Genomic DNA, 15,445 nt, shown 5'->3' with positions numbered 1-15,445 from the left:
TGTTTAGTGTTTAGATTTGGCTGCAAGGAAAATCACAGGTTAATATTAAAGTGCTCATTCGACTTGGAAGGAGTCTCCAGTTCCAGCACTCTGCAAGAGTCAGGGGTGAAGCTGTAATTTTTTACGTTTTCAAAAATGGACATAATAGTTGACAAGCTATGTATTTATATAATTCCAGACACACTTTGATAACTGGAGTAATGACCATTGACAGCCATTACAATTAAATGATGAAAAATGGAAACATTCCACCTACTTGTCACGTTGGGGTACATCATAGCCATGCATATTCAGTTATCAAATTAGCAATTAAAAATAAGTGTGTAAAGGAAACAGGACTGACTACAGCCCTAATAGTCTAATGATTTACTTAAAGAATAAAGATGTTTGTAGCATGGATGGTATACAGGGTTTTCAAGTAATAAGTGTATAATATAATTATATTTTCAGCTACACTTCATCATATTACTGAATATTTATACAGTGAGATAAAATATAAAGAATCAATGATCACAGGACAACGTAACATACAGTGCAAGGTTAAAGTTAGTGTTATGACACTAACAGATTTGTTTTGCATTAGGAAAAAAAAAATCCAAAGATGTTTAGCTACAAGAACAAAGAAAAGACACCAGGCAAATTGCCGAATGCTTATAATTTCCCCAAGTTTCCTTATTTGCATTTATTTATCTATTTATTTTGTACTTCTTTGTTAGTTTGAATCTTTTCTCACTTATTGCTCAAGGAAATCATTCACATTGTGCTGCAGTGTCACCTATTGGTACATGTCTGAACTGACATAAACATTCCACAAGCCTGGGTCTTTAATGTATAGCAGTAATCCTGTGTTTAAAAATGCTACATAGATTTTTAGCCCTCTGGCTGTTCCTGAAGGTAAAATTAACTCTGAGAATTACTGTTAGTAGGATGTTGTAAAGGATCAGCTCACTACAGACTAGAGAGTATAACATTTCAATAGGTTTCAGAATATAAGTATATAAATTAAGATTCAAGATTCAAGTCTTGCCACCTCACAGGTCCAGGATCCAGGATCTGTGTTTCGATCCTGAGCTTCTGTAGAGTGGGACTTGCTTGATTAAAGCTCTAGCTGCTTAGGAGCATTCTTGTAAGGTGTCCAAACCAGCTCAAATGCCACCCCTCAATTCAGAGCAGCGGGCTCTACTCCTCGAGAAGCTTCTCATCCGATCATGTAAAATAAGTCCAGCAATCAGGAACCTACTTTTGGTCACTACCCAAATGCCTGCCAGAGGTTCAGAAGACCTCCTTCTTCAGCTTGAGAGCTTCCCTCACTACTGGTGTCCACCAGCCCATCTCAGGGTAACTACCATAACAGGAACAGACAGCCTTCTGGCCATACCCTCTTTCAGCTACCTCTAAGATTGAGGATTTGAACATAGTCTATTCAGACTCAATGTCCCTGACCACACATTTTAGAGTTTTGTCTTTCCTCAGGAGCTCTATGGAGTCATTAGCAATTACTTAGTCAAGCATCTGCTTCAACTTCTCCAAGAAATAGTCATGTACAAACACCACTCAGAGTTTTCCTTTCTAAGAGTTAAAATCTCACTGAGGCAAATGTCTTGTACTCTGGGAAAACCCCCAACTGGGGACTGGAGTGTATCCCCACACTGAGGTGGATGACAACTCTAGAGTAGGAAAGATATCAACTTGGTAACAGTAAAAAAATTAAAATATTTGTTGCAGGAGCCCTTAATGTGTGAGGATGTAAGGCCAACTATATCTGGCCCATACTTTTCCATCTAACACACTAACTCTGGCTCTTTTCCCACCAGTGTGATGGCAAAGTGACATTCCATCTTCCCAAAGCCAGGTTCCATTAGTAGGGCTACAGAGATATTGTGCTTTGTATGTGAATGTGATACAGTGGTTTATCATGTTAAGGAACAGATTCATGTCAAGCTGTATTAAAGTACAGTATAACATATGCATGTGGTTTAGCACTAATGCACTAATACACAGTGTTAACTACTGTCACCTTTTTGCACCAAGCACCTAATATTGACTCAGTTAGTGCACTTTGATTTATTTATCATAGTCCCTAATACTTGTAAAAAAAAAAAATAATAATAAAAATAAATAAATAATAATAATAATAATAATAATAATAATAATAATTGTTTAGAAAGATGGATTTCTTTTGTTTGAAAAACCAAATTTGACAAAATGCTTGAACCCTAATTGTCCTTAATTGTGTATCTGAACTGTTAAAACTTATTTAACTTTACACCAGTAAATATAACTATAAATGGATATGATGCAAAATGTGCCATTTCTTAAAGAAAATAAAAATGGAAATTGTTGGCAAATCACTGTGGCATAAGAGGACTAAAACACTTCAGGATGTGCTGTTATTGGGAAATAATCAGCTTCAGGGTGGGAACAGTAAAAGCACACCATCAAAATGTTTTATTTCTCACTTAATGTATATGAACTATTACAATAAATATATTTTGTTTGACTCAGATGCTTCATGTGCCAAATGCAAGGCTATGCCAATGCTAACTCAACAGGCATGGCAAGCTGGCCTAAAACCCAAGGTTGGGGGCCAGGCCTAAAATCCTGGTCCAGCCAGGAAAGCCTCTTACACGCAAACTCTCAGACGTTGTGCTGGAGGAAAAAGCCCAGAAATTGCCTTGAGGCTCTCTCTGAGCAGATGGAGTCATTGACATCAGACATGGCTCAGCCACAATAACTGGTTTTGGAGCTGAAGGTAAATACAATACTTCATGCCCCATGGTGGAACCCTTCCAACTCACCTTGATCCTGGTTCTGGCAGCATCCAGAGGGGTTTGAACTATCAGCTTGCAGATGCAAGTGACAGACTCCGAATCAGCCATGATGTGAGCTCTGGGTACCTTCATGTCATGTTCAGCTTCATATCAGGCCACATCACATCACCCCATCATTGATTATTTTCCAGTAATAGTATGTTTGGTTTTATTTCTTACTTAAGGCATATAAACTAGTACAGTTGAATACATTATGTTATATAGTGTATGCCACAAGCGCTTGGCTGCATGGGGAGGTGGCGGAGGGGGATTTTTTCTGCTATTATTCAGGATGTGGCATCAAGCATTGCCAGTCTTAATAATATTTTCACAGCTCAAGGAAAGGGTTCATCAGCTTACCGACCAAATACATTTTTATAATCCCATCAAGGCTCATGTATACAGTAAGTGGGGTGAAATATCAAACCTCAAATTAGGATCATAATTCAAAATACAAGAAAATAGAGGGGCTTCAGAAACACAATTATGCTGTGCAAATAGTATGACAAATATATGACAAGAAATGATTTCTTAAGTCTTAATGTGATTTAATGATGCTTGATATAAAATGATTACATATTATGTGAGACGGCACTATTTACATTCAGTAAAATATATCTCTAAAATTGCCTCACAACACCGTTTGCATGCTGTAAGCAATACATGCTCAATTCATTTAAAAATGGAAAACTAAGCATATAAAGTACACAAAAACTATACATAAACAACAATGACTAAATAAGTAAAAAAAAACAAAAAAACATAAGGACAACATGTCAATAAAAAGTATCTGTACTTAATACGGAGGATTTAACCAAAGTATGGAATTGTGAACTTTTTACAAATTTATATGCAATGTTTTAACAGTAAGGGTTACAGTTTTAATTTTCAATGATTAACCCAGGTTTCAGATGTTGCACTTTTGGCTACACAAATAGAATCGTGAACTTTTTACAAATTTATATGCAATGTTTTAACGGTAGGGGTTACAGTTTTAATTTTCAATGATTAACCCAGGTTTCAGATGTTGCACTTTTGGCTACACAATCTTTGTGCTGGAAATCACTGAGGTCCGTGACGACATAGAGCCCTTCCTCTCTGAGAACTCACTGCCGATTGTTGTGCACCGACCAAAGTAAACAGGAAACCACTGTTTTAGTATCTTGAGAACCAAATTCCTGAATTTCTGCCCCACAAAGGCGTAGATTATGGGGTTGAGGCAGCAGTGACTGAACGCTATGGTTTCCACCCATTGAGTAGCCATGTGCAGGTCCTGTTCCCACTGACAGGTGCTCATGTAGCCTAATTGACGCAGAAACTTCAGGAAGATGACGATGTTGTAGGGCGTCCAGAAGAGGAAGAAAATAATTATCAAGACCAGGATGAGTCTGACAGCTTTGTGTTTCTTCTGAGATTTTATGGCCATTAAGACGGGGATGATGCGCGAGTAGCAGAACACCATCACAGAGAGAGGAACAATCAAACCAAAAAGGTTCGGTTCAATGTACGAGAAAAACTTCAATGCTGACCCTTCTGGATATTCCTCTTTGCATATCCACCCGTTTGATTCATTCTTCACTTGGGAGAAAATAATAGTTGGCAGAGAAGCTCCCAAGCTAAGTGCCCACATAAAGGAAGCCACAGCTATGCTAGCTCTGACAGACCGGTGCTTGGAGAAGAGAGAGTTATGGGCATGGATAATGACAGCGTAGCGGTCCAAGGTCATGAGGATCATGAAGAAGATACTTCCATAGAATCCCAGCATGTAGAGCGCTGTCACTGCATGGCACATGAAGCCCCCAAAGGTCCACTCAGAGATGGCGGCATAGTGAGCCCAGAAAGGCAATGAGATCAGGAAAAGAAGGTCTGAAAGGGCCAGGTTGAAGAGGCACACATCTGTCACATTTGACCTTTGGTGATATTTGATCAAGATACACAACACCAGGCCATTTCCAATGAATCCCAGGATGAAGACAATGCTGTAGAGGACAGGTATGAAGACTTGGCTAAAAGCACTTACATTGGTGTTGCTGCAGAGCTGTGTGTTTTCATCTAATATTTGATTGTAATATTCAGAGTAGTCCTCAGCTATATATGAAACAAACAATGGTCTCATTATCACAGAAAAGTACAATGCAATAATAAATGAAAAGGTTAATAATAATAAATAATAATACATTATAAAAGGCTAACACATTTTTTTCTGATGCTACTGTTACTATGCCCTTTTTTTTAATCATCTGAATTATTTGCCTTTGTTTTAACATCAGAAATTTATTTTGGTACTCTGCTGGATCGCCATCTATTGAGAGCTATAAATAATGTCTGTTTTCAATCATTTGCTCTAGAGTCTAGACAGTGTGAAAGTAGTAGCTAAGTAGTTGCCAGACTTAACAATGATGCAAAATGAAAGTTCCACCTACTTGTCAGGTTGGAGTACATCGTGGCCATGTCTCCTCAGTTCCAGACTGACTGCGAAAACAACTGTGGAAGCTGCTATATGAGTAGGCGGAGCTGCAATTTCTTGGGGTGGGGCTTTATCCTACTGACAGAAAAGTTATTGTAACACCATGTATTTGAGAAATATAATTTTGTTTACATCCATATACAGCAAGCTGCTTTTTGGCAATGTCCATTGTTAAAACTGCTATACGAATAAAATTGAATTGAAATTGGAAAAATCTAATGTTTCAAGGGTCACAGTACAAAATACCATACAGTGCAGAGTAGTTTTATGACACAGATTTGTTTTGCATTGCAAAAAAACTGCCGAATGCTTATAATTTTCCAAAGTTTCTTTCCTTCTTTTTCTTTGTGGTTGTGGTAAAAATGGAATTGAGCCTATAGAACATTTCTTGTAGTTCTTTTTCAGTTTTCTTTGATTTCAATATTTTCTTACTTACTTTCAGTTGAAATCTTTAGTATTGTGCTGCAGTGCCACCTGTTGTTACATTTATGAACTGGCATGGAACAAAATAAACAAAAAGGAAATAGAAATAGAAAAGAAAAAAAAACAATTAGGTGATAAATTGAAGCTTGCAAAAGAAAACACTTAAGTCTTTAATGTATAGTAATAATACCATATTTGAAAAATAGTAAATAGTTTTTTTTTTTTTTTAAATAGTTTTTATCTGTTTGCCCAGATTAACTAGTTCATGTAATGCAGATGCGTGCTTCAGTGAACCAAATTTAGCCAACTTAATTAAAATGGATCTTATTTATTAAACAAAAAATATGCAGTTAATAACCAAAAATGAATAGAGCCATGAATGCCTTAAAAAAGTCGTATGTACTCTCTGAACTATTCCTCAACCTACTTGTCTTTTCTTGCCAATAATAAAAAAAAACTGTCTGTTCCCTTTCTCTGTTCCCTTACTCATGAAATCAATAGTGTGAAGTTAAATCTGAGTGCCAAAAAAAGGCCTCTGTTATTTATATGTGAAAAGGTCACTGCATTAATAATAATAATAATAATAATAATAATAATAATAATAATAATAATAATAATAATAATTCCTTACAGTTATATGGCGCTTTTCTAGACACTAAAAACACTTTACATGTGAATAAAGGTGTAGCCTGGTTTGTCTGGCTTTCTTGTCACTTCATCTTTTGACCCAACAAAATGATACAAACATCTGATTTGATTATAATTATGTACATGTAGGCCAATTTGAAGCTAAACCATAAAAAAAAAAAAACACATAGAAGTGTTTGCCAACATTGTCCAAGGAGCTTAACAGGTCAGATACATACTGTATATTTTGAGTATTTATATTCCATACATGAGTTTTCAAATCTGATTGGTCAGAAGGTGTTTAGTGTTTAGATTTGGCTGCAAGGAAAATCACAGGTTAATATTAAAGTGCTCATTCGACTTGGAAGGAGTCTCCAGTTCCAGCACTCTGCAAGAGTCAGGGGTGAAGCTGTAATTTTTTACGTTTTCAAAAATGGACATAATAGTTGACAAGCTATGTATTTATATAATTCCAGACACACTTTGCTAACTGGAGTAATGACCATTGACAGCCATTACAATTAAATGATGAAAAATGGAAACATTCCACCTACTTGTCACGTTGGGGTACATCATAGCCATGCATATTCAGTTATCAAATTAGCAATTAAAAATAAGTGTGTAAAGGAAACAGGACTGACTACAGCCCTAATAGTCTAATGATTTACTTAAAGAATAAAGATGTTTGTAGCATGGATGGTATACAGGGTTTTCAAGTAATAAGTGTATAATATAATTATATTTTCAGCTACACTTCATCATATTACTGAATATTTATACAGTGAGATAAAATATAAAGAATCAATGATCACAGGACAACGTAACATACAGTGCAAGGTTAAAGTTAGTGTTATGACACTAACAGATTTGTTTTGCATTAGGAAAAAAAAAATCCAAAGATGTTTAGCTACAAGAACAAAGAAAAGACACCAGGCAAATTGCCGAATGCTTATAATTTCCCCAAGTTTCCTTATTTGCATTTATTTATCTATTTATTTTGTACTTCTTTGTTAGTTTGAATCTTTTCTCACTTATTGCTCATGGAAATCGTTCGCATTGTGCTGCAGTGCCACCTATTGGTACATGTCTGAACTGACATAAACATTCCACAAGCCTGGGTCTTTAATGTATAGCAGTAATCCTGTGTTTAAAAATGCTATATAGATTTTTAGCCCTCTGGCTATTCCTGAAGGTAAAATTAACTCTGAGAATTACTGTTAGTAGGATGTTGTAAAGGATCAGCTCACTACAGACTAGAGAGTATAACATTTCAATAGGTTTCAGAATATAAGTATATAAATTAAGATTCAAGATTCAAGTCTTGCCACCTCACAGGTCCAGGATCCAGGATCTGTGTTTCGATCCTGAGCTTCTGTAGAGTGGGACTTGCTTGATTAAAGCTCTAGCTGCTTAGGAGCATTCTTGTAAGGTGTCCAAACCAGCTCAAATGCCACCCCTCAATTCAGAGCTGCGGGCTCTACTCCTCGAGAAGCTTCTCATCCGATCATGTAAAATAAGTCCAGCAATCAGGAACCTACTTTTGGTCACTACCCAAATGCCTGCCAGAGGTTCAGAAGACCTCCTTCTTCAGCTTGAGAGCTTCCCTCACTACTGGTGTCCACCAGCCCATCTCAGGGTAACTACCATAACAGGTACAGACAGCCTTCTGGCCATACCCTCTTTCAGCTACCTCTAAGATTGAGGATTTGAACATAGTCTATTCAGACTCAATGTCCCTGACCACACATTTTAGAGTTTTGTCTTTCCTCAGGAGCTCTATGGGGTCATTAGCAATTACTTAGTCAAGCATCTGCTTCAACTTCTCCAAGAAATAGTCATGTACAAACACCACTCAGAGTTTTCCTTTCTAAGAGTTAAAATCTCACTGAGGCAAATGTCTTGTACTCTGGGAAAACCCCCAACTGGGGACTGGAGTGTATCCCCACACTGAGGTGGATGACAACTCTAGAGTAGGAAAGATATCAACTTGGTAAAAGTAAAAAAATTAAAATATTTGTTGCAGGAGCCCTTAATGTGTGAGGATGTAAGGCCAACTATATCTGGCCCATACTTTTCCATCTAACACACTAACTCTGGCTCTTTTCCCACCAGTGTGATGGCAAAGTGACATTCCATCTTCCCAAAGCCAGGTTCCATTAGTAGGGCTACAGAGATATTGTGCTTTGTATGTGAATGTGATACAATGGTTTATCATGTTTAGGAACAGATTCATGTCAAGCTGTATTAAAGTACAGTATAACATATGCATGTGGTTTAGCACTAATGCACTAATACACAGTGTTAACTACTGTCACCTTTTTGCACCAAGCACCTAATATTGACTCAATTAGTGCACTTTGATTTATTTATCATAGTCCCTAATACTTGTAAAAAAAAAATAATAATAATAAAAATTAATAATAATAATAATAATAATAATAATAATAATAATAATTGTTTAGAAAGATGGATTTCTTTTGTTTGAAAAACCAAATTTGACAAAATGCTTGAACCCTAATTGTCCTTAATTGTGTATCTGAACTGTTAAAACTTATTTAACTTTACACCAGTAAATATAACTATAAATGGATATGATGCAAAATGTGCCATTTCTTAAAGAAAATAAAAATGGAAATTGTTGGCAAATCACTGTGGCATAAGAGGACTAAAACACTTCAGGATGTGCTGTTATTGGGAAATAATCAGCTTCAGGGTGGGAACAGTAAAAGCACACCATCAAAATGTTTTATTTCTCACTTAATGTATATGAACTATTACAATAAATATATTTTGTTTGACTCAGATGCTTCATGTGCCAAATGCAAGGCTATGCCAATGCTAACTCAACAGGCATGGCAAGCTGGCCTAAAACCCAAGGTTGGGGGCCAGGCCTAAAATCCTGGTCCAGCCAGGAAAGCCTCTAACACGCAAATTCTCAGACGTTGTGCTGGAGGAAAAAGCCCAGAAATTGCCTTGAGGCTCTCTCTGAGCAGATGGAGTCATTGACATCAGACATGGCTCAGCCACAATAACTGGTTTTGGAGCTGAAGGTAAATACAATACTTCATGCCCCATGGTGGAACCCTTCCAACTCACCTTGATCCTGGTTCTGGCAGCATCCAGAGGGGTTTGAACTATCAGCTTGCAGATGCAAGTGACAGACTCCGAATCAGCCATGATGTGAGCTCTGGGTACCTTCATGTCATGTTCAGCTTCATATCAGGCCACATCACATCACCCCATCATTGATTATTTTCCAGTAATAGTATGTTTGGTTTTATTTCTTACTTAAGGCATATAAACTAGTACAGTTGAATACATTATGTTATATAGTGTATGCCACAAGCGCTTGGCTGCATGGGGAGGTGGCGGAGGGGGATTTTTTCTGCTATTATTCAGGATGTGGCATCAAGCATTGCCAGTCTTAATAATATTTTCACAGCTCAAGGAAAGGGTTCATCAGCTTACCGACCAAATACATTTTTATAATCCCATCAAGGCTCATGTATACAGTAAGTGGGGTGAAATATCAAACCTCAAATTAGGATCATAATTCAAAATACAAGAAAATAGAGGGGCTTCAGAAACACAATTATGCTGTGCAAATAGTATGACAAATATATGACAAGAAATGATTTCTTAAGTCTTAATGTGATTTAATGATGCTTGATATAAAATGATTACATATTATGTGAGACGGCACTATTTACATTCAGTAAAATATATCTCTAAAATTGCCTCACAACACCGTTTGCATGCTGTAAGCAATACATGCTCAATTCATTTAAAAATGGAAAACTAAGCATATAAAGTACACAAAAACTATACATAAACAACAATGACTAAATAAGTAAAAAAAAACAAAAAAACATAAGGACAACATGTCAATAAAAAGTATCTGTACTTAATACGGAGGATTTAACCAAAGTATGGAATTGTGAACTTTTTACAAATTTATATGCAATGTTTTAACAGTAATGGTTACAGTTTTAATTTTCAATGATTAATCCAGGTTTCAGATGTTGCACTTTTGACTACACAATCTTTGTGCTGGAAATCACTGAGGTCCGTGACGACATAGAGCCCTTCCTCTCTGAGAACTCACTGCCGATTATTGTGCACCGACCAAAGCAAACAGGAAACCACTGTTTTAGTATCTTGAGAACCAAATTCCTGAATTTCTGCCCCACAAAGGCGTAGATTATGGGGTTGAGGCAGCAGTGACTGAACGCTATGGTTTCCACCCATTGAGTAGCCATGTGCAGGTCCTGTTCCCACTGACAGGTGCTCATGTAGCCTAATTGACGCAGAAACTTCAGGAAGATGACGATGTTGTAGGGCGTCCAGAAGAGGAAGAAAATAATTATCAAGACCAGGATGAGTCTGACAGCTTTGTGTTTCTTCTGAGATTTTATGGCCATTAAGACGGGGATGATGCGCGAGTAGCAGAACACCATCACAGAGAGAGGAATAATCAAACCAAAAAGGTTCAGTTCAATGTACGAGAAAAACTTCAATGCTGACCCTTCTGGATATTCCTCTTTGCATATCCACCCGTTTGATTCATTCTTCACTTGGGAGAAAATAATAGTTGGCAGAGAAGCTCCCAAGCTAAGTGCCCACATAAAGGAAGCCACAGCTATGCAAGCTCTGACAGACTGGTGCTTGGAGAAGAGAGAGTTATGGGCATGGATAATGACAGCGTAGCGGTCCAAGGTCATGAGGATCATGAAGAAGATACTTCCATAGAATCCCAGCATGTAGAGCGCTGTCACTGCATGACACATGAAGCCCCCGAAGGTCCACTCAGAGATGGCGGCGTAATGGCCCCAGAAAGGCAATGAGATAAGGAAGAGGAGGTCTGAAAGGGCCAGGTTGAAGAGGCACACATCTGTCACATTTGATCTTTGGCGATATTTGATCAAGATACACAACACCAGGCCATTTCCAATGAATCCCAGGATGAAGACAATGCTGTAGAGGACAGGTATGAAGACTTGGCTAAAAGCACTTACATTGGTGTTGCTGCAGAGCTGTGTGTTTTCATCTAATATTTGATCGTAATATTCAGAGTAGTCCTCAGCTATATATGAAACAAACAATGGTCTCATTATCACAGAAAAGTACAATGCAATAATAAATGAAAAGGTCAATAATAATAAATAATAATACATTATAAAAGGCTAACACATTTTTTTCTGATGCTACTGTTACTATGCCCCTTTTTTTAATCATCTGAATTATTTGCCTTTGTTTTAACATCAGAAATTTATTTTGGTACTCTGCTGGATCGCCATCTATTGAGAGCTATAAATAATGTCTGTTTTCAATCATTTGCTCTAGAGTCTAGACAGTGTGAAAGTAGTAGCTAAGTAGTTGCCAGACTTAACAATGATGCAAAATGAAAGTTCCACCTACTTGTCAGGTTGGAGTACATCGTGGCCATGTCTCCTCAGTCTCAGACTGACTGTGAAACCAAACTGTGGAAGCTGCTATATGAGTAGGCGGAGCTGCAATTTCCTGGAGTGGGGCTTTGTCCTACTTACCTTGTAACACCATGTATTTGAGAAATATAATCTTGTTTGCATCCATATACAGCAAGCTGCTTTTTGGCAATGTCCATTGTTAAAAGTGCTATACGAATAAAATTGAATTGAAATTGGAAAAATCTAACGTTTCAAGGGTCACAGTACAAAATACCATACAGTGCAAGATTAGTTTTATGACACAGGTTTGTTTTGCATTGCAAAAAAACTGCCGAATGCTTATAATTTTCCAAAGTTTCTTTCCTTCTTTTTCTTTGTGGTTGTGGTAAAAATGGAATTGAGCCTATAGAACATTTCTTGTAGTTCTTTTTCAGTTTTCTTTGTTTTCAATATTTTTCAATATTTTCTTACTTATTTTCAGTTGAAATCTTTAGTATTGTGCTGCAGTGCCACCTGTTGTTACATTTATGAACTGGCATGAAACAAAATAAACAAAAAGGAAATAGAAATAGAAAAAAAATAACAAATTAGGTGATAAACTGAAGCTTGCAAAAGAAAACACTTAAGACTTTAATGTATAGTGATAATACCATATTTGAAAAATAGTAAATATTTTTTGGGTTTTTTTTTTTTTTTTTTTTAGCCCTCTGGCTGTTCGTGAAGATAAAAACATTCAGCTCACTAGAGATTAAAGACCATAACATTTCAATAGATTTCAGAATATAAGTATATAATCAGTGTGTGGATTATACATTGACTTTATGGGGGGGTCAGGTTTTTATCTGTTTGCCCAGATTAACTAGTTCATGTAATGCAGATGCGTGCTTCAGTGAACCAAATTTAGCCAACTTAATTAAAATGGATCTTATTTATTGAACAAAAAATATGCAGTTAATAACCAAAAATGAATAGAGCCATGAATGCCTTGAAAAAGTCATATGTACTCTCTGAACTATTCCTCAACCTACTTGTCTTTTCTTGCCAATAATAAAAAAAAAACTGTCTGTTCCCTTTCTCTGTTCCCTTACTCATGAAATCAATAGTGTGAAGTTAAATCTGAGTGCCAAAAAAAGGCCTCTGTTATTTATATGTGAAAAGGTCACTGCATTAATAATAATAATAATAATAATAATAATTTCTTACAGTTATATGGCACTTTTCTAGACACTAAAAACACTTTACATGTGAATAAAGGTGTAGCCTGGTTTGTCTGGCTTTCTTGTCACTTCATCTTTTGACCCAACAAAATGATACAAACATCTGATTTGATTATAATTATGTACATGTAGGCCAATTTGAAGCTAAACCATAAAAAACACGTAGAAGTGTTTGCTAACATTGTCCAAGGAGCTTAACAGGTCAGATACATACTGTATATTTTGAGTATTTATATTCTATACATGAGTTCTCAAATCTGATTGGTCAGAAGGTGTTTGGTGTTTAGATTTGGCTGCAAGGAAAATCACAGGTTTATATGAAAGTGCTCATTCGACTTGGAAGGAGTCTCCAGTTCCAGCACTTTGCAAGAGTCAGGGGTGAAGCTGTAATTTTTTTACGTTTTCAAAAATGGACATAATAGTTGACAAACTATGTATTTTCACTTCTTAACTTCGAGAGACAGAGAGAGAGAGAGACAGAGAGAGAGAAAGAGAGAGAGAGAGAGAGAGAGAGAGAGAGAGAGAGAAGGTAGGTAAGGAAAGGTAAGGTAAGGAATGACTGTTAATCGCTGCTATAACATGAATGAAAACTAAATTACTATAACTATAAAAGATCAACTTTAGCAATACATTTTTAAAAATTGTTTTATTTGTTGTATAATAGGAATAAATAAAACACTTTGAGTGTGCTGTTATTGGAAAATAATCAACTTTGAGGTGGTAGGAGTAACTCTTGGGTTACTGCTGTTGATTATTTTCCTATAACACACACACACACACACACACACACACACACACACACACACACATCTTGTTTTGACATCCTTTGGGGGATCAAGCCTTATTTAATTCATACCCTGTACAGTGTATATACTGTAATTACAATTCAAAAACAATTGTTGCCACCTCATAAGTCCAGGGTCTGTAGTTTGATGCTAAGCTTGTGTTACTGTCTGTGTGAAGCTTCATGTGTATGTTCTCTCTGGAGTCTCTGTCCATCGGGACATGCCTGATACAGCTCTAGCTGTTTTGGGGCATTCTTGTAGGTGTAAAAACTACCTCAGCCGGCTCCTCTATTCAGAGGAGCAGCAGGTTCTACTCAGAGGCTCTCACAGATTGCCGAACTCCTCACTCTGTCACAGAGAGTAAGCACAGCAATCCAGGCTCTGGGTTACTGAACAGAAGGTTGGGGGTTCAAGCCCCAGCACTGCCAAGCTGCCACTGTTGGGCCCTTGAGCAAGGCCCTTAATGCTCTCTGCTCCAGGGGTGCTGTGCAGAGTAAAGAACTGGTCTAAGAACTGGGCAAAACCTGCATCATTCTTCCATGTCTAGTTTCAACCATTGCACCGAGTCTCCTGGAGATACTTGTTGAATTAGCCCTGATAAACAACATGCTAGTTTCTTTTTCTTAATTGAAATCTGTCTTCATATTTTGAGAACGAAGACATTCACAGCTTTATCTGTTTTGCAGCGTGGACAAGGGAAGCTAAGACACATCACAGAAAGTTTTTTTCATTGCTCTGCTCTGAAGTCAGACAGCAGGTTATTAAGACAGCACATTTCTGACAGACATTTAATTCGTCTGACCTGATAATCATCATGATAGCTGAAATCTATTGGCAATTCCCAATACTATTGTCAATCGTCCCAAGCCTAGCCATTATTTTGTCATTGGTTGATTTTCCCATTGTTTTCATTTGGTTTCAAAGAAATAGTTTACCAGAAAACTCTCGGCATATACACACAAAACTGTCAATCACCTCATCGACCACCTTTGTTTTTATTTATTGTCAAATAACTTCTATAAAATGCATTTATCATAACATAAGCGTGCAAAATTCCCTGCTCCACATAGGCTATACTGATGGTTATGTCAACCTTTTCTGCACAGTGTTGTTTGTTTAGTTTTATAATGGGGAAGAGTACTGTTGCGTATACGCTGGATTCACACCCTGGATTGTTGTTTCACTGGTCATATATTGTTATATTTGTACGTTGCTGACAAAGTAAGTTCTTACATACACAGTTTGTAATGACCTCATGTAGTTAGCTGTACGTACAAAACAATCAGTGATGTGCTATTTGTTTCCTTGGAATTGTTGACAGTTGCCTGTTCTCCAATAATGAACCATGTATACAAATAATTCAAATAGTGAAGCGCTAGAAATACCTAGAATTATATACTGTATATGGTTTTGTACATTAGTTATGTAGACTTGAGAGTAATAATAATAAATGACCTCACAGAGTTCTGTAAAGCTTAATTTGTTAGGATTATGCATTAATTGCACAATAATGAGCAAGTCTGTGAATCCTATAAAGCTCAATTTTGGTGCAATGCCCCACCTAGTGGAGATTTACATGCATAGCATTATTTGTACTTTGTCACACTTGTACACACTTGTAGCATAGTATGTTTTTTGTTATCCAGATTGATTATTTAATATGTTGTGATATGTAATATTCTCATTGTTG

At 36.8% G+C, this 15,445-nt stretch overlaps 2 protein-coding genes across 2 annotated transcripts; both read right to left on the bottom strand.

Annotated features, from left to right (window-relative positions):
• Nucleotides 1–2,207: 2,207 nt before the first annotated feature.
• On the bottom strand, nt 2,208–5,343 carry LOC128605456 (C-C chemokine receptor type 4-like). The gene is made up of 2 exons (XM_053620895.1): nt 5,234–5,343; nt 2,208–4,898 (listed from the first exon to the last, which is right to left on the bottom strand). Exons 1-2 carry the CDS (start codon nt 5,259–5,261, stop codon nt 3,850–3,852), a joined length of 1,077 nt encoding a protein of 358 aa, XP_053476870.1. The 5' UTR covers nt 5,262–5,343; the 3' UTR covers nt 2,208–3,849.
• A 3,489-nt stretch (nt 5,344–8,832) lies between these two features.
• LOC128605473 (C-C chemokine receptor type 4-like) lies at nt 8,833–12,208 on the bottom strand. Its single transcript, XM_053620921.1, has 2 exons — nt 11,746–12,208; nt 8,833–11,410 (listed from the first exon to the last, which is right to left on the bottom strand). Exons 1-2 carry the CDS (start codon nt 11,771–11,773, stop codon nt 10,362–10,364), a joined length of 1,077 nt encoding a protein of 358 aa, XP_053476896.1. The 5' UTR covers nt 11,774–12,208; the 3' UTR covers nt 8,833–10,361.
• Between the last annotated feature and the right edge of the window lie 3,237 nt (nt 12,209–15,445).

The sequence above is a fragment of the Ictalurus furcatus genome, chromosome 1 (genome assembly GCF_023375685.1).
Source record: "Ictalurus furcatus strain D&B chromosome 1, Billie_1.0, whole genome shotgun sequence".
Taxonomy (NCBI): Eukaryota; Metazoa; Chordata; class Actinopteri; order Siluriformes; family Ictaluridae; genus Ictalurus; species Ictalurus furcatus.
Note: the sequence above shows the minus strand (reverse complement) of the source record. Positions and strands in the feature narration are given on the sequence as shown.

Bases quoted from the DNA above. Each gene is read 5' to 3' on its own strand.
- LOC128605456 (XM_053620895.1), bottom strand. From the start codon at position 5,261: ATGGCCACGATGTACTCCAACCTGACAA. The intron at 4,899-5,233 runs GTAGGTGGAACT...TTTCATATATAG, and splicing joins GATGTACTCCAACCTGACAA to CTGAGGACTACTCTGAATAT.
- LOC128605473 (XM_053620921.1), bottom strand. From the start codon at position 11,773: ATGGCCACGATGTACTCCAACCTGACAA. The intron at 11,411-11,745 runs GTAGGTGGAACT...TTTCATATATAG, and splicing joins GATGTACTCCAACCTGACAA to CTGAGGACTACTCTGAATAT.